The sequence below is a fragment of the Talpa occidentalis genome, unplaced genomic scaffold (genome assembly GCF_014898055.3).
Source record: "Talpa occidentalis isolate TD23 unplaced genomic scaffold, MPIMG_talOcc4v2.1 talOcc4.9, whole genome shotgun sequence".
Classification (NCBI taxonomy): domain Eukaryota; kingdom Metazoa; phylum Chordata; class Mammalia; order Eulipotyphla; family Talpidae; genus Talpa; species Talpa occidentalis.
In genome coordinates, this window is record NW_023605305.1 from 107424796 (window position 1) to 107446903 (window position 22108).

The 22108-nt window shown below is 38.5% G+C and overlaps 1 protein-coding gene across 1 annotated transcript; it reads left to right on the plus strand.

The window, feature by feature from the left end:
* Positions 1-1381: 1381 nt before the first annotated feature.
* Positions 1382-17492, plus strand: CD53 (CD53 molecule). The gene is made up of 8 exons (XM_037498859.2): positions 1382-1480; positions 9784-9863; positions 10739-10927; positions 11766-11840; positions 12351-12446; positions 14482-14562; positions 15726-15809; positions 16645-17492. The coding sequence occupies exons 2-8, from the start codon at positions 9801-9803 to the stop codon at positions 16714-16716; spliced, it is 660 nt and encodes a 219-aa protein (XP_037354756.1). The 5' UTR covers positions 1382-1480; positions 9784-9800; the 3' UTR covers positions 16717-17492.
* Positions 17493-22108: the final 4616 nt, after the last annotated feature.

Sequence of the window (22108 nt, forward strand, 5' to 3'; positions counted from 1 at the left end):
AACAGCAACCCCCACTGAAGGGCGTTGATACCTTAGACTGATGTCAGGAGAGAAAACGCATTGTCCCATGACGAAATGAGTTTGGGAAAATCTGAAAAATTTTAGATTTGGGTTCTCTACATCTAAATTTAGAGACTCTTAAGAGACTATGAAGGACTAACAAGTTCTGCAATAAAGAACTTTGCTTCTTTCCCCAGGAGCCAGTTCTGGTCAGAGATTATTCCAGAACCTGAATGTCTCAGGGTAAAGGGAAAGAGACAGTTAGCTATCCCAACTGCATGTTTCTAAGTCAAGCGGGGGACAATGTCCATCTCCTCATTTGTTAGATGTGAAAAATGGGGCCCAGTGATTGGTTTCAAGTGTCACAGCTGGCTCAGGAAGTATTGTGGTTCTTACCAACCAATTCACCCTTTCTAGAAAAATCCCAGTAGACACAGTGGAGTGAGAACTAAAAATATCTTTTTCAAAATCTACTGGTCATGTGCCTAAGATAGCATTTCCCATGATCCTGAATTTGAATCCCATCTCTGCCATCTCTTAATTGTATGATCTTGGGCAAATACTTGACTCTTTTTTCTTATCTGTAAATGTGGGCATAGCACTAACTGTCTAGTGGGATTTTATTATTAGATGTAACCATTGATAAACTGAAGCTGAGAAGTTAAGATGCGCTCAGTGTATCTCAATTAATGGAGATAAAGCTGGGACGAAAACTCAAATTTGGGGGCTCTAAGTCTGGGGCTTCCTCTACTAATTAAATCACTTCTACCAGTGCCCCCTGGATTTTACCTTGATTTGTCACCTGCCAATACCTTTATTTAAGTATGGTCTAGCTCCTGAGACAAAAAAAAATCTAAAACTGATGACCCAACCAAACTGAAGAGTAGGGATCTTCTGGAAGTCTGCTGAGGGAAGCGTGGGGAGAAAGTGGGCAGAAGGTGGAGTGACTTCAGAGACATTCTTAAGTGTCTGTCTTAGAAAATCTTTTAAAATATTGATTCTTGGGTTCACTTCAGTTTGTCTGCCTGAGTGGGAAACTCTCATGATGGGACCAGTTACACTTGCTCTTGAACAGATCCATAGATAATTCTGAAATGCCACCTTAGTTGGGAAGCACTGTCCAGTTACAGACAAAATCAATACCCAGAGGACACCAGTGCTCACAGATTACTGCCTGAACCAAACTGGTCTTTGAGTTTTCCCATATTTCACAGAAGCTAGTTTGGTTATTTGGGTGAATTATGGAGGTGGGTTTCTAAAATGCCAGAGAGGAAGAAGTATATCTCTGAGGCTAGCGAGGGTGGCCCAGCCCTACTTCCTCCCTCCTCTCTGAGTTTCCTGTCATCAGTGACATATTTATACCCGTCACTTCTCCTTTTACACATATAGCCCCGGATATCTTTGTTACCAGACTTGTCACAGCCCCTCAAGGATAATCACCAATTCTGCCTGAAGGACTGAGGAAAAGTGCCTGCAAAAGGTAAGACTGATGACATTTTAATTTTGGTTGAGAGCATAGACTGGAACCATCTCATGTAGTATGGAGTATCTTCTTAGGAGTCTCCACATCCCTCGCTAGGAACCCTAAGGTCTACCACGACACTGTTTCACAAATATTTAGTCCAGGAAGTAAAAAATTAGCAAGTTCCTACTAACTCTCAAAGTGCTACCAGGGCAGAAAGATTTTTAATTCACCAGTCTCCCATTATCTGGTGTCACTTTGGGTCAGGACGTTCACGTACTCAAATTGCTTTGGAACTCGAATTTCTGTGTGTGGTCATTTCTGATGCCTAGAATCTTCTGTGCCTGATAATGTTGGATACATTTTCCAAAAGCTCTGGTCTTGCTATTTTTAAATGAGGAGAGAACCAACAGCCAGAGACATTTAGAAAAGCAGCTGGGAAACGCAGGTCGTCTTCATTGGGGAAATGTTCAGATCTCAAGCTTGTGACTGCCATTGTGACTCCCCCTAATTAGAAGGGCAGCTACAAATCACAAGACCCAGCTCAGAGTCAGCAACACAGGACACGGTCGGTACCTGTATTTTGCGAGGTGAAAGAGCCAACACTTAAAAGGGATGCCTGACTTGGTTATTTTCAAAGGCTAGGAAGAGCATTGTGATCGTCAGGGTTCTCTCAAATAAACATAACCTTGATATACAAAACCTGATATTGATAAATATAATATGGCATGCGCCAACCAACAAAACCCGCTACTTCAATGTTTCCCAACTCATGTCTCATAACGAATGGCTGAGATCTCCTGAACTCAGAAAGTGATAGTTAGATTTAGCTTTCTGTGACCACCATAGTTACTGGAGGTCACGTCATCACAAAAAACCAACAGAGCTTTCTCCTTCTTAGACCTATAAGTGTCTCACCTGAGTACACCCTGGGGGAGAAGGAAAGTCCCCAAGGATTACACCCACCCACTTGACAATGCAGAGCAGGAGTGGAGCAAAAGACTGTAGATTCCCAGAGCACCACAAGGGGCTAGTGATCCTTGAATGAAAAACTAAAGACTAGGCTTTTTAAAAGAATCCATTTAATAAATGGGTGCTAAGTGTCTCCTGAGGCCAGTCACTATGATTTAGTGGAGAGGGAGAACGGCAAGATAGGAGACAGAAGTGAGTATTTGTCCAGGAAATAGTCTTGATCTTAACGCACATGGAACCGTTATTTTGTTTCTTCCTTCCGTGCCTCACGTCTTACCTAGTGCCAACCAAGTAAGCCAGGTGAGAACACTCCAGGCAGGGGGCCCGGTCTGTGACAGTCTCCATGACAGCAGAACTTGTGTGTTGAACATGGATTTCATTTCTAGAAAGACAAATTTGAAGAAGCTGAGGAATCAAAGATAAGATGCTAGTTAGAGGAAAAACCAAGACGTGGCTATTAACACTGTTCCGAGATTTGTTTGGGGCCCAACGTAAGTCTTGACAGGGGGCAGAGAGATATTTGGACCATTGCAGGCATTGCTAGAATAAACAGACATCTGTTTCTGTGGAAAGACGTAGAGGCAGGAGACCAGGGTTGGTTGATTCTTTTTTTTTTTTTTGAAGATTTATTTATTTATACAAGAACCGGGGTACAGGCCAGATGCGTGGGAGGATGAGAGGATTCACCAGAGACAGAGCAGGGAATAGCTCTGACAAAATACACTGATGAACAGGCAGACTGACGAAATACACTGCTGAGGGGAGCAGTGGGTGAGAAAGGAGAGGCCTCCTGCACCACGTAGGAATCTCCCTGGCCGGCCAGGAATCAAACCCGTGCTGCAGAGGCTGCGTACAGCTTCACAGAGCTGCACTCAACCTGCTGCGCCACCGGGGAGGCCCTGGTTGATTCTTTTAAATAACATTTTTATTGATCTATCATTTGTGTACAATACTCTATAAGTGTTGGGAGAAGTTTCTCACCTTGACATGTGTATATACCACCCGGTTCCCACCAACATAATTCTAACATTTTCCACCATTAATTACAAATTTTAATATTTAAAAAAAATGTTGAGGTGAAATTAGTTTACACATTTCAAGTATACAGCATTGTAATCCAGTTTCTCTCTAATTCCATCCAACTGACACCCTTTACCTGTTTTTTTTAAAGTTTTGGGTCTTTAAAAAGTTTTAATTTTGAAATGGGAAAAAAAGAACTCCTGAGGGAGGCAATAAAAAAAATCAGATATGTATGCAAATGGTTTGGAAGAGGTTTGAGCAAAAGCAGAATCTTAACCGCTGGCCGAACAAAGAAGTTTTGCTTTCTCAATCTCCTCCATCATCTGCACTATTTTGAAACTGTGGTTAAATTGGAGCAGAGACTGAGCTCAAACAAGATTTCCTGTGATGTTTCCTGTGTGAATAGTTAGTCTTTCATGAAGGGGCTGGGCCCCTGTTATAACTACTGTTATCCCCACCTTCAGCTTTGGTCACTGATGAGAGGCATGAACTGGAAATTTCCAACTCTTGGTTTTTAGTTTCACAAGTCCTTAGGTGAAGCCCAGAGGACTGCAGACTCCAATATGAGGACTGTTCTTCACCACCCCCATCCCACAACATTCTAGCATGAGGTTGATAGTATGCTAAGTGCTGGACACAAGGATAACTTCATGGTTATCAATCTCAAAGCATTTGTAGAATCCGGCATGGCGGACAGACAGGGCAATACACAAATATGATATGATCTTTTCTATGATGGAGGGAGCACACAAAATGTAGGAGGGGTTTGGGAGGGTGCCAGGGACTTCCTGGGAGGGGAAGTAACTGTTTGGCTTCACTTTCAGAGAAGTCTGAGTTTGTTGTGGAGACTGTAGGTAATGAACTCAAAGAAGTGTGATGACGGCCCCCTTGCTGCCCCAGGGGATGTCTGAAATGAGACTCAGCAAGTGAGACTGGAGTGTAATCAGCCATGGTTGTGGGACATGGGGAGTGGGAATCTATTTCTGCTCCTTGGTTCTAGAAGGAAGACCTAAAAGTGGAAGGCAAGGTCATGATCCAGGTGGGTCCTGAGTCCAGCCCTGGATGGGACTCTTGAGATGTCCATGCAACAGTTTTGATGCTATGTGACTTGAAACAAGGATGAAAAGGAAAATTTCTTCATCCTCAGCTTAGACTTTCCCCTAGGTTCTAGTGAAGGGTGGAGCTTTTTGGAAGTTACATACATTTTCTTTCTTTCAGCTTCTGTTCCAGGAAATGTTATGTTGATTTAATTACAGTGGTTTGGTCTTGTTCTTATATTAGTCAGCCCACAGCGCTTCGTGTACCCAGTGAACATCCAATGTGATCGTAAAGGCAGGTCACCTGTCCTCGGGACACACCATTGCAATGCACAGCAACACAGAAAGACTAGACAGCTGTCCAGAGTGGACCTTGCATGCAGTTGGAAGCAGGTCTTGGGGAAGAGGGAGATGATTCGTGCCCAAAGCTAGTGGGTGAACACTCACAGTAGAGGCCATGAGCTCTGTGTTGGGATATAGAGGCAAGTCCTCTATTCATTTCACCAGCACACAGCAAGTTCCTCCCCAAGCAATAGCATCACTGCATCCTATATAGTGACCAAGAACTTCTTAAAAAGAAGATGCCACAAAGATACATTTCTATGATCATTTAAATAACAATGCTATATTCTGCGTGTTAGAATGTTGTTACTTCTCTAAAGGAAGCTTAAAAGAGTCTAGGTTCAAATAAATTGCCTAATGCATAGTGACAACCCAATAAATATTTATTATTATAATACTTCTATCTGCTTGCTTTTCAGTTATGGTGACCTATCCAAAGTCATGAAGTTACTTAATTAGTCGTTATTTAGAATGTGTCCTGATTCTCTATGGAATAATCTTTCCCCCACACTATACTACCTTTCCTTATAGGCTTATTAAATAGGCATAAACTGTTCTTTGTTCACATAAAGAAATTTCCAGTGCATTTTAATATAAACAAACATAAAAATACAACATCATTATAAATCCAAATGTCAGAACTTTGTTTGACACTTCATATTTTGGGAGATCTAAATTGAGGAATAAGGCTTAGAAATGATTTTGATATCATATCTCTTAAAATTTGTTCAAGTAAATTTGAGCTGATGGCTTAGAATTTATATTAGGAGAGAATAATTATCCCATGGTGTGTTGTACTAAGTAGAGCCATTGTAGCTTATCAGTATGGAAATAATCGGAGATTTAAGTTGTAATGATTTTTGCAACAAAATTACTTAGATCATTTACTTATGGGCAATGCTTCAAAAATATTTTTGTTTTGACAAAAATTCAGACATAGAAAAGTTGCAAAAATAGTTCCTCTGATTCAAGGTCTTTCTGAGCCCCTTCACCCAAACTTCCCTAACACTGACATTTCATTTAAGAGTAATGGCTGACAGGGTATCCTCTATCCCTAAGACCTTCAGTGTGTATTTTCAACAAGCATTCTCTTAGATTAATACTTTACAATGATCAAAATCAAGAAATTCACACTAGTATAATATTATTAAAATCTATAGGTTTTATTCAGATTCCACAATTGCCCCAAGAATGTTCTTTATAACAAAAAGAAATCTCTGATTATATATTGCTTTTAGTCATTTCTCCCTAGTCTCCTTTTATCTGGAACAATGCCTGAGTCTGTCTGGTTTTTTTTTTAAGATTATTTATTTACACATATAAGAACTGGGGTACATGCCAGAGGTGCGGGGAGGTAAGAGGATTCATCAGAGATAGTGGGGAATAGAACAGGTGGATTGACTGAAATACACTGCTGAGGGGAGCAGCAGGCAAAGCAGGAGAGGTCTGCTGCGCCATGTGGGTCATCTGCCTGGCCTGGGATCTAAATCGTGCTGCAGTGGCCACGGATAGCTTCATAGTGCTGAGACTTAACCCCCTGCACCACCAGGGAGGCCCCCTGAGTCTGTCTTTGTATTACATGATATTGATATCCTTGAAGAACAATAGCAACTTATTTTCTAGAATATCCTTTGACTTGGGTTTTGTCTTGTCCTTATCAGTAGATTCGGGTTACCAAATTTTGGAGAGGAATACCACAGACAGAGACCCTCCACTGCAAAGTTCTATATCTTTTTAGAATAAGGGCAGAAAATTCTAGTCTCCTGACTCTGTAACGTGGTAACTTTTTCGGTAACTTTCCTATTTCAAAATTGACCTTTTTTATTAAAGGTCTAGCTCAGCTGAGCTATAATTTTTCAGTTGAGCAATGTAATTTTGTTAAATGAAACCCCAAGATCATTTGGGTTTGTCATAACACATTTCTCTCTACTTTGCTTCTTCCTGTTTGTTCACTTCTACAAATCATCAGTTCCACTCCTTTGAGAGCAGCATTGAAGGGAAAAATTTTTCATCAGACCACGATTTCAGGGAGAAATAAAATGATAGACACATCCCTTTGACAAAGTGATGGAAGCATGCTTTACGTTTGATTATATTTTACTATCACCTCTCTCCCTACACTTGCTAATTGCTCCCTCAAAGAGACATCCATGTTAACTCCCATTGCCTCTCAGTTCACAGGGGTTCAACCTGCGCAAGATGGGAAGGGTCCTCCTGAGGCTTATCCCATTCCAGCAAATAAGTCGAGTTGAAAAGTAGGGAGCATGGGAGGGAGCCTGAGACAGTGGAAGGAATACAGGGTTTGGAGGCAGAAAGCGTGTGCCTCACCTCACCCGCTCAGTGGCTGTATTATTTGTGCCTGTGCTGTAGTCTGAGCCTTGGATTCTCTGTTTACAAAGTGGGGCTATTGATAATGAATTGAAGGACTGATCTGAGGATTCTAAGATATGTTTATGGAAATAGGTTTTTGAAGAACATGGCATTTTTCAGGATTCAGAAAACTTTCTATAATGTATCTCAATGGGGTGGGAGGGAGAAGAAGACCTTAACTTGAGGGGCCACATGGAGAATAGATTTTCTTCTTATTTATAACAAAATTCTGTCCATCAAGCCACTGATATTCTTCACTGACTAGCCAAATACTTTGTATAGAGAGCCATAGGAAACCCATAATTATATTGCCAAATATAATTATGGCAAAATAGATCTTTTGTGTAAACTGTGTAAACTGCTTACAGTTTGTGTAAACTGGCAAAATAGATCTCACATCGTGCCCGTAGAGAAATGTCTCCAAGGATGTGCCCCAATGGTGATGCTGGTGATTCTGGGAGGTGGGGTTTCCAGAGATTTTATGCTTTCTTCTCTGTACTTTCTTTATTGTTAGAATTTTTTTTTACTAATAGCACACAAAAGGTATTTAAAAATGAAAAAACGAAACAGGCAAAAGATTATTAAGTACCTCTGGCCCCTGATATATTTTATTCCTGAAAATCTAACAGGAAACGTGGTGAAACTTAGGAATAAGTTGGTAGATGTACTTCAGAGCAAAGTTCTGGATTTGCTCTTCCAGTTGGCTTTCACTAAACCAGAAGACTGGTTCTGAGCCATCCAGGAAATAGTACCTCTTTTAATTCTCAGAATAATATATAAGATGGACATTAATATCACCATTTTAAAAGTGAAGAAATTTTAACAAGTTTAGAAAGGTCAAGAAAGTAGCCCAATGCCACACTTCTGTCATACAGCACTGCCAGAATCCCAGCTCGATTCCATTACTAGTGTTTATCAAACTGTGTTCTGTGTTTTCTGAGCTGTTAATAAGTAAACTTCAGTATAAGAATAGATGTATAGTTGAAAGTGCTTTTCTCTTAAAGACCTACAATGTACATTAGCTTATAAAATGTCTCTCAAGTCATTCCTTAAAAAAACTATAGCTTTATGTTTCATTTATTTTTCCATTTTTTTCAATCAGTTTTTATTGATTTTTCACTCATTTCCATAACCGTTTAATTCCTGGAGTACAGCTCTACCCCTTGATGTGTGTACATGTTGCACTCACTCACCTCAAAGCTCCAACCACTACATACATACCCCCCCTCTGATAACTGCCATAATTCTCACAGTCTTAGATTTTTTTCCCCTTGTGTTTGGCTGGTTTGTTTCTTTTGCTTATTTATATTCTACAAATAAATGAAACTATCTGGTGATTGTCTTTCACTTTCTGACTTATTTCATTTAGCATAGTCATCTCAAGTTCCATCCACGTTGTTGCAAAAGGCAAGACTTTATCTTTTTTAATAGCTGAGTAGTCCACTGAGAATATTTACCACAATTTCTTTGTCCAGTAATCCACTGATGGACATTTAGGTTGATCCCATGTCTGGACTATTATGAACATTGGGGTGCATAAGTCTTTTCATATTAATGTTTTCATTTTCTTTGAATAATTACCTAATGGTGGTCTTGCTGGATCACAGGACATTTCCAGCTTTAATTTTTTAATGAATCTCCATACCATTTTCCATGGCTGCTGCGCCACTTTACAGTGGATGGGTGTTCCTTTTTCTCCATACCCTCTTCAACATTTTGTTGTTTCCAGTCCTTCTGATATAACCCATTCTGACAGATAAACAGCAAATCAATACAATGTAGATGAGGGTAAAATCCCCAAGCTCTCATTCTCCTTTATTTTCATTTTTCCATTAACTATTTGTTGGCCAGTCTTCTCTGTACTGTCACATTGACTTCTTCTGGGTGATAGCTGCTGCTTAAATACACATAGTTGCATTTCCCATGGCTTCTAGAACAGAAAGCAACTTAGGAATTTCTTCAGTTAAGAATGAATAAGGTGTGGGTGAGTTTCCCCTACTTTCATATGGAGAGGTTTATGGACCAAATGTCGCATGTTTGTACCCGTGGGGGAATTTAAGAAACTGATTGATCAAGACACTGGCATTCCTCAGAGCTGATTGATGGGTCTACTTCTGCCCCAGGGATGCCTTCTTACCCAGAGGCTCATCCAGACCTGTGCACTGCTGGTCTGCTGTGTGTCACTGTGACCCACCCTCTTCTAGAAATTTAGGTTGATTTTTCACCACTGACACTTGATTGACACTTTCCTGCTTGATTGCTCTCTACAATGTTAGTTCAATATATTAAGTATCCTTGACTTCCTGAATTGAAGCAAAAATGAGTGTCCAAGATGAGCCAATTTGTACGTCAGCTCAGAGACTAAGAGATTAGGGAGTTTAGGAACACATTCCAGAGGAGGGGCACATCTCAAACACAAGGTGGGGGCGGTGCTAGAAATTCTTTTTTTTTTTTAAGTAGTCAACAAATTTTTATTATTAATCTTAGTAGAAATTCTTGAACCCAGAAGACTTGCGCCCTCTGATCTCTGCCACCACCTTACAGAATAAGGTCACTTACTTCTCTTCTTCTACATTTTAGAGCAACAATATTCCAGTATGGGCATGAGTATCTTGAAATTACTGAAGTATGTCCTGTTTTTCTTCAACTTGCTTTTCTGGGTAAGTGTGTTCTGACCGCAGCTGAGCTCTACTCCTCTCAGTTCTGCTCTACTTCTCTATCTTGCCAAAAAGCCAGGTGTGGAGAGCAACCCATGTGTGTCTGGATCATGTGCAGCATATCCAACCTAATGACATAACAATTTCTCCCTTCCCCATCCTGCTAGAGAATAAAGCTGCAAAACTAAAAAGTGGCAACACAGATCTTTATGGAGATGCTGTATTTCCCCCCACCCACCTCCGCTGGGTGTTTTTAGCTACTACTGATCAGTGCTGCCATCTAGGGTTGAGAAACCTGACTGTACATTCTGTACATAGAGTTCCTCATTTTCCCCTCACTTTACTCCCTCCTGGAGGAATAGTTGACTGAAAAGGAAGTCACATGTTCTGGCGAGGTTTCACTGTGACAAATTCAGTCATTGAATTTCAAATACAGGATGGGTTGGTCATCGTGTGTCTAGGAGAAGATTCTTAAATGGTTGGCTTTCCTAGTTTTAATCCTAGCAAGATGAACTTCTTGAACCAGTATCTCTCTCCTAGTCTATTTCTTCTACATAGCGTGACTTTCCAAAGAAGACTATCTGTAAATAACTGAGGGAACAAGGAGTTGGCGGTCTTAAGTATGAAGATACTGTATTCCTCACAGGAATTAACTTCCTCTGCTATCTGTTATAGGTAGGATGAGGTGAGTCGGACCTTATGGGGGGAAGCTCCCATAAGGTCCCAAAGAGATTGTGGGGTAAAGAGAACAGGGTAAGAAGATTATTTAAAAGGGCATTGAGAGAGCCAATGGCGGTAGGTAATAATTCTGATCTCAACTAAGTGAGAAAATCAGAACCATGTTTTATCTCACAATGTTGTGTAATTCTTCCCTTCAGCTCTGTGGCTGCTGCATATTGGGCTTTGGGATCTACTTTCTGGTCCATAACAGCTTCGGAGTGCTCTTCCATAACCACCCCTCCCTCACACTGGGCAATGTGCTCATCATCGTGGGCTCCATTATCATGGTGGTCGCCTTCCTGGGCTGCATGGGCTCCATCAAGGAGAACAAATGTCTGCTTATGTCGGTGAGTTCTTAGCAGCACATGGGTGTCTTAAGTGGGTGGATGTGAGGCCTTAAGTCCCAAGTAGATGTTTCTTAGTAGCTCATCTGTGGGTGGAGGGACTTCATGGGAAAACAGGATTGGTACCTCAGTGAGCTAAGTCTGTCTAGATAAATAGTATTTTGTTTCTGACTGGGATACTATGGATAGGTCAAAGGGCATTGCTATCCTCCTTGGCAGTCTTTTTAAACCGTGAATAATGTCCTTGGTCGTTATAATTTTCCTTCATAGAGCATTTTATTTCTTCATATCTGGTTGAAATCAAGTGTCATCCATCTGCCTAAGTTCTCCACACATTCTATGTGTTTTCAGGATTTGACTTAAAGTCACTAACTTTAAGTTGGTGGCTAATCCATTCTCAGGACTCTTTGGAGTAATTTGAAGCTCATTAAATGGCACAGAATGTTCCCTATGAACAAGAGACTCTTTAGTATGAGTGACCCAACTTAGGTGAAGGCCTAGGCTGCAGCCACTGAGGTCTAATGTGAGAAAGACTAGAAATCTTCAACTGTTTCCTATTAGTTAACTATCTTGAGGAGCACCTTTAGGCTTAGCTTTCATAGGTAAGCTCTATGAAAGAAGAATTCCTCATTTCCGTAATGTGCCCAGAGCAGAGCTTGGTATAACAGTGTCACTGTGTCACTCAGCAAACAGTGTCTTGTTTTAGTCTCCTAAAACAAGAGGAGGCTTCTAGAGACCTGAGCAGGCAGGAGTAGGAAGCTTAGTACCTGTGGGGAGAATACATAAGTGCCCCAGGGTGGGGTGGGATCAGTGCTGTAAGCATGTCTCTACTTTGTCCCAGTTCTTCGCCCTGCTGCTGATTATTCTCCTTGCTGAAGTGACATTAGCCGTCCTGCTCTTTCTGTATGAACAGAAGGTAAGCTATAAAGCACAAACTGCATTGTTGTATTGCTGAGAATGGGGAGTGTGGGGCAGAGAAGATGTTGACACAAAATAAGTCCCATAGCAGAGGCAGAAGCAAAGTGGAAGGGTGGGATAAAGACATCAATTCATTGTAACTGAGGAGAGAAAAACATTTCATGAAAGAAATTGTATTTGAGTGGTGCCTTAAAGGGTGAAAGAGGTATAGTAGATAAAGTCTGTGTCAGCGCCCAAGAAGAGCCCATGATTTAATTTTCCCTTTCCTCCTTTGTAAACCCAGGGTTCTGGAAGGCATGAATCTACTCTATATTTCCTTTAGTGCCTTCACCCTCAGTGCTTCTTCCTATATATAAACTCCCTTCCTTCCTCTCTTTAGTTCTAAGGAAACCATTTGGAAGAGAAGCACACGTGAGACCACTAGCAGTAGCCTATACTAGACATTTCTTATTTCTTACACTCACCTGCTTTTTACCATGTCTCCTCTGCTGGAATGTGCCCTGCCTAGCTGAATAATTACGTGAATAAAGGTCTGAATGACAGTTTCCAGCGTTACAAAAAGGACAACAGCACCAAGGCAGCGTGGGACTCCATCCAGACATTTGTAAGTACAGGTGGAATGCTCCTCAACTCAGCCCAGCCTTCATTCCCACCCTTAATCCCTGGGGGTGAAGAGGGAGTTTCTTTCCTGTAAGCTTCTGAATCTGATATGGATCCATAGTCCTGAGGTCTAGAATGATTTTTTGACTGTCACAGCACAAGAATCAGTTGGGTGAGTATAAAGTTTTCTACTCTCTTTCTTCACAAATCCAGATAGGTTCATTATGTAAGACCTGCTAAAATTTGAAGACGACCCAAACATACCATACTGGGCATTGGATTTTGTCAAATATTTTCTCTGCATATATTGAGCATATTATCTTTCTTCTTAAAATTTGTTGATAGATTACATTAATTGATTTTCAAATGTTTAACCAGTCTCACATGCTTGGGATAATTCCCACTTGGTCATGAATTATAATGCCGTATATACTTATTGGGATTCAATTTGTTAATGTTCAGCTGAGGATTTTCGTATTTACATTCATGGGAGAACGGATCTGTAATTTTCTTGTAATCTCTTTGGCTGGGTTGGATATTAAAATAATTCTGGCTTTATAGAATGAGTTAAGAAATATTACCTTTGCTTCTATTCTCTGAAAGAGACTGTAGAGAATGGATATAATTTCTTGCTTAAATGCTCAGTGAACCCATCTGGGCCTGGTGTCTTCTATTTTGGAAGGTTATTTATTGTTGGTTGTTCTTTAGTGGATATAAGTATCTTCAAATCATTTGTTTCTTCTTGTGTGAGTTTTGGCATATGGTATCTTTCAAGAAATTGCTCCATTTCATCTAGGACATCAAAAATGTGGGAATACAGTTGTTCATAGTATTTTAATTAACCTTTTAATTTTCATGAGATCTGTAGTGATATCTCTGCTTTCATTTCTGATATTAGTAATGTGTAGTCTCTTTTTTCTTAATTAGATTGGCTAGAGATTTGTTGACTTTTACTGATCTTCTCGATGAAACAACTTTTGGTTTAGTTGATTTTCTCTATCAATTTCCTATTTTTAATTTTCTTTGATTTATGCTCTAGTTCTTTTTTTCTTCCTTATCTTTACTTTGGATTTAATTTGCTCTTGCTTTTTCTGGTTTCCTAAGGTAGACACTTAGGTTATTGATTTTAGATCTTTCTTCTTTCCTAATATTTGCACTCAATGCTATAAATTTCTCTCTAAGCATTATTTTTGCTGCACCCCACAATTTTAATGAGATGTACATTAGTTTTTATCTACTTCAAAAAATTTTAAAATCTCTTGTGATTTCTTCTTTGGCTGACATGTTTTTAATCTCCATGTAAAATAGCTTATTTTTAATATTCTTATTTTACAATAATTTCTTACTATTACTAGTAAATTATCTATGATAAAATTTCCCTACTTAACTCACAAAATTTGTTTTTATTGGTTTTCCAGATATAGATCCAAACAAAGTCCACATTTTATATGTGCATGGCATCTCTTTGAATCTACAATAGTACCTCTCTTTGTTCATGCTACTTATTATGGAAATAAATTGTCATTTGTCCTATAAAATTTCCCAATTTCTAGATACAGCTATTTGTTTTCCCAAGTTATTTTAGTATCAAGGTTACTGTCTCTTCCATAAGTCCCCCCAAAAATAGAGACCAGATGCAGATTCTATCTTGGGATGATACTAAGATAGTTGATATTTCCTATTGTATTATATAGACACACAAAATCTGATTGTTCTACTTTATGGTATCTTAAGAATGGTTAGTGGGTCTAAGAATGGTTAGTGAGTCTAAGCGTTTTTAACCTGATTCTTCCATTATAAAATCCTGTGGGTACCTAATTGTTGATCTGTACAATGTGAATAAATCAAACATTTCCTGTCAACTCTAAGGAGTCTTATGTGAATAAAATAGGATAAAAGATTTGACAGTTTTTTGTTATAAGGGGCTCATTCTGGATTTTCTGCTCTAGAATCAGATCTAAAAGGTCCACCTTCTTCTTCCTATCCATAGTTTTTTCGATGACTTTCTAACCACATTTTTTTTGGTGTTTGGCTTTTAGTTGCAATGTTGTGGTGTAAATGGCACCAGCGATTGGGGTGAAAAACCACCGCCATCTTGTCCCACAGATCCACAAGTTAAGGTAACTTTGTTTATAACTTTTCTGTCACTGGCCTCTCTAGTTAGACTTTTAATTACCTAGAAACCATAATCATACAAGACCCAGTCTCCCCAACCAGAAAAAAGGAAACCTTGAACAAAAGAGAGACCAAGGAGACAACTTGGGTAAGTAAACAGATTAGGAAAAAAAAATAAGAACAAGTTCATTTAGACTATAGATGTCATTGATTATCTTGTGTTGCAAGACTGTTTATCAACACTGGTTGTTGAATCTAAACTATTACATTAGCAGGGGAAAGTTTATGTGACAGTGGTGGAGGATTATGTCTCTACAGCACAGGTTCGATCCTGGCAGCTCTTTCTTGAACAAGAAGTAGATCTCCTTATGATTAAGAGTGAAATTTGTAAGATTGAGTTAGGAAAGCTGCTCTTTCTGGTTTTTTTTCCCCCCTCTTCCTTGTAGATGGGCAAATCTAATCTCTTAATGAAATGACTCATAAGTGAAGCAATGAGGAGCTGGGGAGAGTTGATATAACTACTGCAACAACTACCCACTAATTTGAACATCTATACTAAACCCAGAGAATAAGGCAAGATCATCTAATGAGAGCAAGTCTCAAAGATCCTTTCCTTATCCCATGTAACCTGCCCTTGAGTTTTCTTGAAAACTCCAGAATTTTTTAGGTCTTTAAAGAAAAATTGGGGCACCCAACTCAACAATTCCCTTGAGCTAGATAGAGACCTGGTGGGCACTGGTTGTTGAATCTGAAATGCAAATCCTGTCTACGGCCATACCACCCTGAATGCACCCGATCTCGTCTGAAATGCAAATCCTAGCATATACTACATTCCTGCTTGCTAACCCCAGGTCAGCAATGAGTGTTCAAAGAATATAAGGACATCTATTATTGACATCCCTCTTGGGAACTAGTTTGACTATGTGTGTATGAATACAGGACTTTTATACTAAGTAACACTATATGATAACAATATCATATAAGTCTCTAGTTGAATGTTCTCTACCTTAAACCTGCTTCTTCATCCATATAAAAAATAAAAATGAATCCAGGTCTATGTCTCCAAGCAATAGGCAAAAACCAAACAATACAAAATATGTTTTCAATAAGTTTCCTAATTAAATTGAAAAGTATATCAATGTTATTTTTGTTTGTAATTTTTTTCTAGGGTTGCTATGTGAAAGCAGAAGAGTGGTTTCATTCCAATTTCCTATATATTGGAATCATCACTATCTGTGTATGTGTGATCCAGGTAAGAGTTTAACCAGAGGACTATTGTGAGGATTAAGCGAGTTATGCATGGTTTTAGAACAATACCAAGTACATAGTATGTGCTCAATATGTATGAGCTCTTTTCCTCAAGCATCAAATGATTTTATTTAGGTCTGTAATTTAAAGCATGCATTTAACTCAAAGTGTACATAAAATATGCTGTAAGATCTCAGCAAACTATCCTGAAGAGATTAGTGTTTCACTATTAATTTAAAGCCACCAAGTAGAATGCTTGGTCCCTCACTGATCTGGGAAAATTTATGATGAATAAAACATCCCATTTGAAAAATTGGCCTTTTATGTCAATAAAGAGTGTGTGATGAAAATATAATCTTATATTTTTATATTTGTTTAGTCTAAGGAGTTAGGGATGTTAAGTTTTGTGTTCTTTCTTATTACATTATATTCCTATCCCATCTATACCCAAGTGCTTTGAGTATATCACAGATTAGTTAAGACATAATCAAGATGCTCAAAGAGAAACAATTTTCCTCTGCCTAAAAACCAATGAGACCTAGAGTGTGGATAAAAATGATTCATACAAATATACCAAGAGCAGGACTTTTATACTTAGGTAGTCAAAATATGTCCCAATACTTTATACTCTGTTTTCTTTCCATCATCGTCCCCACTCACATTCCCATTGCCATTCTAAAGATAAAAAAAGGATTTCTTATAAGGAATTCGAAGTAATGGTAGGAAGGTTGGTCTCAGTGTGATAGACACTTTCTCTTCCCCTGGTGTTGATCACAGAACTTGTGAGACAGGTGGCTTCCTCCTATGAAGACCTCACATTTTCCCAAATCTTTTCTCAGGTATTGGGGATGTCCTTTGCACTGACCCTGAACTGCCAGATTGATAAAACCAGCCAGGCCCTGGGACTGTGATCTTCTGTTGCCTTATGCTAGAGAGACTTGTTTCATCTCTGGAAATCCAAAACCTGAAATGATTACTACCTGGCATGGAGTCTTTGTCCCCTTCCATTTCTTCCATGTTTTAATTCCTCTTTCATACAACCAGCAAAGAAGGCATTAGTCAGCAACTTCTCTCAAGCAACAAGATCATTTTCATTAACTCATAGAAGCAGCCATATCCCCCAATTTGGTGACACTAATACCCATGCATTTTTCAGACATGAGAGACTAAGAGAACTTGTGTGAAGAATGGCTCAAGATCAAAGGGTTAGTCAGGGACTTTAATGTATGCATTGTCCCATTGTCAAACACATCTCTAGCCTTTAAGTCATGCCCAGTTCACTCTCCAAATCAAGCAAGAGAAAAACTGAGCTCTGGGGCCAGATTCACTGAATCATTTTTATAACCCTAGTGTATTTCCTTTTGACTAGAGGTCTTAGATCCAGGAATGACAGTCTCTTTCTCCAAAGGGTGAGATTTCATTTCAGTTTCCTTATTAAAAGCCTTATTGGGGCTCCCCTGGTGGCGCAGACAGTTGAGCGCAGTGCTGTGAAGCTGTCCGCAGCCTCTGCAGCGCCCGATCGATCCCCGCTGGCGAGGATCCCTCTTGGCATGGCAGACCTCTCCTGTCTTGCCACTGCTCCTGTCAGCAGTGTATTTCGTCAGCCTACCTGTTCTGTTCCCTTCTCTGTCTCTAGTGAATCCTCTCACCCTCCCGCGAATCCATCCTGTACCCCGGTTCTTGTATAAATAAATAAATAAATATTAAAATAAATAAAGGCCTTATTGATTCATTTTAAGTTATTCCAGAAGAAACTGTCCAGTAGTCCATACCTTGACTTCAATCACACTCTTAGCTTATGTTTTACACAGATGTGGAGCAACTCAATGGAACCATAACTCTGATGTTTTAAGTGATAATTACATTCAGGACAATTCTGAATGTAAGATAAGGTTTTGTTAATATTCTATTTTAACTTCAATAAATATATTTTTATCTTGAATGAAGATATCTTGTGAGTATATGAATCTGGTTATTCATGAATCTGATTGTTGCTTGACAGATTCTGGTCACAGTCTTCCACATGATGACAATTGAGATGTCATCCAGGGTTGCAGTTATCTCAAAGTTTGACTGAAAATGGACCTAGGGGCCTCCCCTGGTGGCACAGGCAGTTGAGCGCAGAGCTGTGAAGCTGTCCGCAGCCTCTACAGCACAGGTTCGATCCTGGCCGGCCAGGGAGATAACCACATGGCGTGGCAGACCTCTCCTGTCTCGTCCACTGCTCCCCTCAGCAGTGTATTTCAGTCAGTCTGCCTGTTCTGTTCCCCACTCTGTCTCTGGTGAATCCTCTCACCCTCCCGCACATCTGGCCTGTACCCCAGTTCTTGTATGCATAAATAAACAAATCTTTTTTTTTTAAAAAAAGGTGTATTTAAAAAAAAAAAGAAAAGGACCTACTTTCAATTGTCACGTGGTAGTTGTTAGGACTCAGAAAATCAGCTTCCAAGTTCTCTCATGTGGCTTTTAATAAACCTCAGGTCTTTGCCACATGTGCTTTCCCATGGGGCTGCTTTATGACATGGTAACTTGTTTATCCCAGAGCAAGACATCCAAGAGAAAGCATGAGATATAACACCCAAAATAAGTCATATTTCTTTTACAACTTAACTCAGAAGTACCATCACATCAGTCTTGCCATGTTATATTCCTTAGAAGTAGTAATATTTTATACTTTTTTAACTTATCAAGTTATAAAATGAGAAAAAGGTACAAATTAATCATAAATAAAAGTAGGGTGATAACCACAGTTAAAGTTAAGATTTTAAAGCCTGTGAGAGCATATGATTTAAAAAAATAGCTGAATAAGGTACTTCATATAATTTTTACAAATAATGTTAACAATGCAAATTGTTAACAATGCAAATTGTTTTAAAAATGAAGAGCAGTTCTGTTTTTGACAAGATGGGGGGCAGTGTTACAGACTAAAATTCATGCTATAAACCACTAAAATACAAGATTAAAAAGCTTTAATTTATTTTGTTAAGAGCAATGATTAGCTGGAAAGAAGTCTAGTAATGAGAGTTAAACATGATTAATACAGATCTAATGCAGATTTAATACAACTAAAGAGCTTAATAAACAAGAAGATTCATATGTGGGCATAATCAGAATGTAGCTGTAGGGTTGATTTTTGTCCCCCAAAAGATCTGTATAAATCCTAATCCTAGTATCTATGAATATGATCTTATTTAAAATAGAGTCTGTCTTTGTGGATGTGATTAAGTTAATGATCTTGAGATAAGATCATCTCAGATTAGATTGGGACCTTAATTCAGTGTCTGGGGGTCCCTATAAGAAAAAAAGGAACATTTGAAACACAGACACAGAAGACCCACGGGGAAAAGCCATGTGAAGACAGAGGCAGAGATTGAAATGATGTGTCTAAATGCTAAAGAACACCAAGAATTGATGGCAATCACCAGAAGGTAGAAAAGCGATATGGAATAATTATTCCTCAGAACATTCAGAAAGAATCAACCTTAAAGACACCACTTTGATTTTTGGACATCTAGCCTTCAGAATTGTGAGAGAATAAACTGTTCTTGTTTGAAGTCATCAAAATTTGTGGTAATTTGTTATAGCAGTTCCAGGAAATTTATAGAGTAACACATAGAAACACACCTAACAAAACTTATGGGATGTAGCAAAGACAGATCTAAGAGGGAAATTCGTAAGATAAAGACTCACATATAGAAACTCTGAACAAACTGAGAATAGAGGAAATGTATCTCACCATAATAGAAGTCATTTGTTATAAACCAACAGCTAACATCACACTCAACAGTGAAATGCTGGAAATTTTTCCTCTAATATCAGGCACAAGAAAAGAATGAACATTCATCACTTTTATTCAGCATAGTCCTGTAAGTCCTAAACAGAGTAATTAGGCAAGAAAAAAAAAGAAAATGAATCTAAGAAAAGGTATAAAATTATCTGCATTTGCAAATGACATGATGTTATAAAGAAAGGGTATCTTTAGAAAACCCTAAACATTACACCAAAAAAAAAAAAGAATTCAGTAGAGTTGCAGGATACAAAATCAATGTACCAAATGAATTGTGTTTCTATACACCAACAATAAACTATCAGGATATCAATGTTAAGAAAACAATCTCATTTACAATAATATCACAGAGAATAAAATGCATAGAAATAAATTTAGCCAAGGAACTGTAAGACTTATACATGGAAAACTATGTAACATTGAAGACCCAAGAAAACAGAAAGATATTACATACTCAAATATTAGAAAAATTAATATTTTTAAAATGTCCATGTTACCTAAAGAAACCTATAGATTAAATGCAATCCCTATTCAAAAAAGCATTATTCTCTCAGAAATAGGAAAAACAATTCAAATTTTGTATGGAATCACAACAGACCTCAAATAGCCAAAGTGATCTTGAGGCCAACAAAGCTGGCGACATTATGTTTCTTGATTTTGACCTACATTCCAAAAAAGTGCTAATCCAAACAGTATGGCATTGAACAGAACAGAGTCCAGATATAAATCCATGCCCATGTGGTTAATAAATTTACAACAAAGAAGTAAATAAAGGACTCTAACAAATTTATATAGTCTCTTCTATAAATGAAGTTGAGAAAATCATATAGTCACATGCAAAGGAATGAAATTTGACTCCTATTTCACACCACACACTAAAATCAATTCAGAATGGATAAAAGATTTTGAGGTAAGACCTGAAACCATAAAATACATAGAAGAAATCATAGGTAAAACCCTCTACCTCATAGGCTTCAGAGATGTCTTTGTGGAATTGTCTTCAACATCAAGAAAAACAAAAAGAAAATATGAGCAATAAGGACTACCTCAAATAAAAAAAAAATTACATACAGCAAAAGAAATTGTAACCAAAACAAAAATGATGCCCCATTGAATGGTAAAATATATTTTCACACTATACATCTGACAGGAGACGGATATCAAAGATTTACAAAGAACTCATACACCTCTACAAAAAGAAAACAACCCAATTAAAAAATGGGCAGAAGAAATAAACAGGCACTTCCCCAAAGAAGACACATATGACCAACAGACACATGAAAAAATGTTCATCATTTTCACTCATCAGATAAATGCAAATCATCACTACTCATCAGATAAATGCAAATCAAAACCACAGTGAGATACCATCTCACACCTATAAAAAATGGTGCATATCTAAAAGACCAGAAGCAAAAAATGCTGATGAGAATGTAAAGAAAAAGGATCCTACTACACTGTTGGTAGGAATGTAAACCAGTCCAACCCCTATGGAAAACAATATGAATTAAGTTTTCTCAAGACTACAAATGGAGCTGCCATATGACCTAGCAATTCCGCTCCTAGGTATCTACCCAAAGAATATAAAAACACTAACTTAAAAGGAAACTTGTACTTCCATGTTCATTTTAGTACTATTTACAATAGCCAAGTTATGGAAATAGCCTAAATGCTTAAAATCAGATGACTGGTTTAAGATGCAATATATATATAAAATACACATATTATATATATATAATTAAGCAAATTATGTAAAATATACATAATTTTATATATGTATATATAAAATTAGACAAGATTTTCAGCAAAACGATAGAGCTGGAAGAATAATGCTAAGCAAAATCAGTCCAAAGGAGAAAGACAATACAGGATCATGTCACTTATATGTGGAATATGGAAAAACAAAGCGTCAAAGCCAAACTAAAAAGCCAGCTCTTGAAAGCTGACTGAGGAATGGGGGCATCCCGAGGAGGATGGCGAGGGAGTAGGGGAGGAAACTCACAGGAGTCTATCTGGTGAACTATGGGGTCTTTGGTGGTGGGCACACTATGGCACCAGTCCCTGGAAGGGGAGGGCGCTATACTTCTATAATGTAAACAGTAGTGTAAATCAGTATTAACTGAATTAAAAAATGAATGTAACAAGACAACTCTAAAATTTATGTAAAAGTGCAAAGGATGAAAAATGCCAACATACTTTTGATGAAGAGTAAGGATACTTGCCAGGATTTATATTATAGCAATTGTAATTAAGACACAGTAGTCAGGGCCTCCCCTGGTGGCGTAGTGGTTGAGCGCTGGGCTGAGAGGCTGCCCACAGCCTCTGCGCGCCGGTTCGTTCCCCGGCTGCTGGTGAGGGTCCCACAAAAAAAAAAAAAAAAAAAAAAAAGACACAGTAGTCACTGAGACATATGCCAATGGAACCTAAGAGGGAGACTAGAAAATAAATACACACATATGTATGGACACTTCCTATATCACATAATTGGTATTACTTGTCAGCTGAGAGAGGATGGA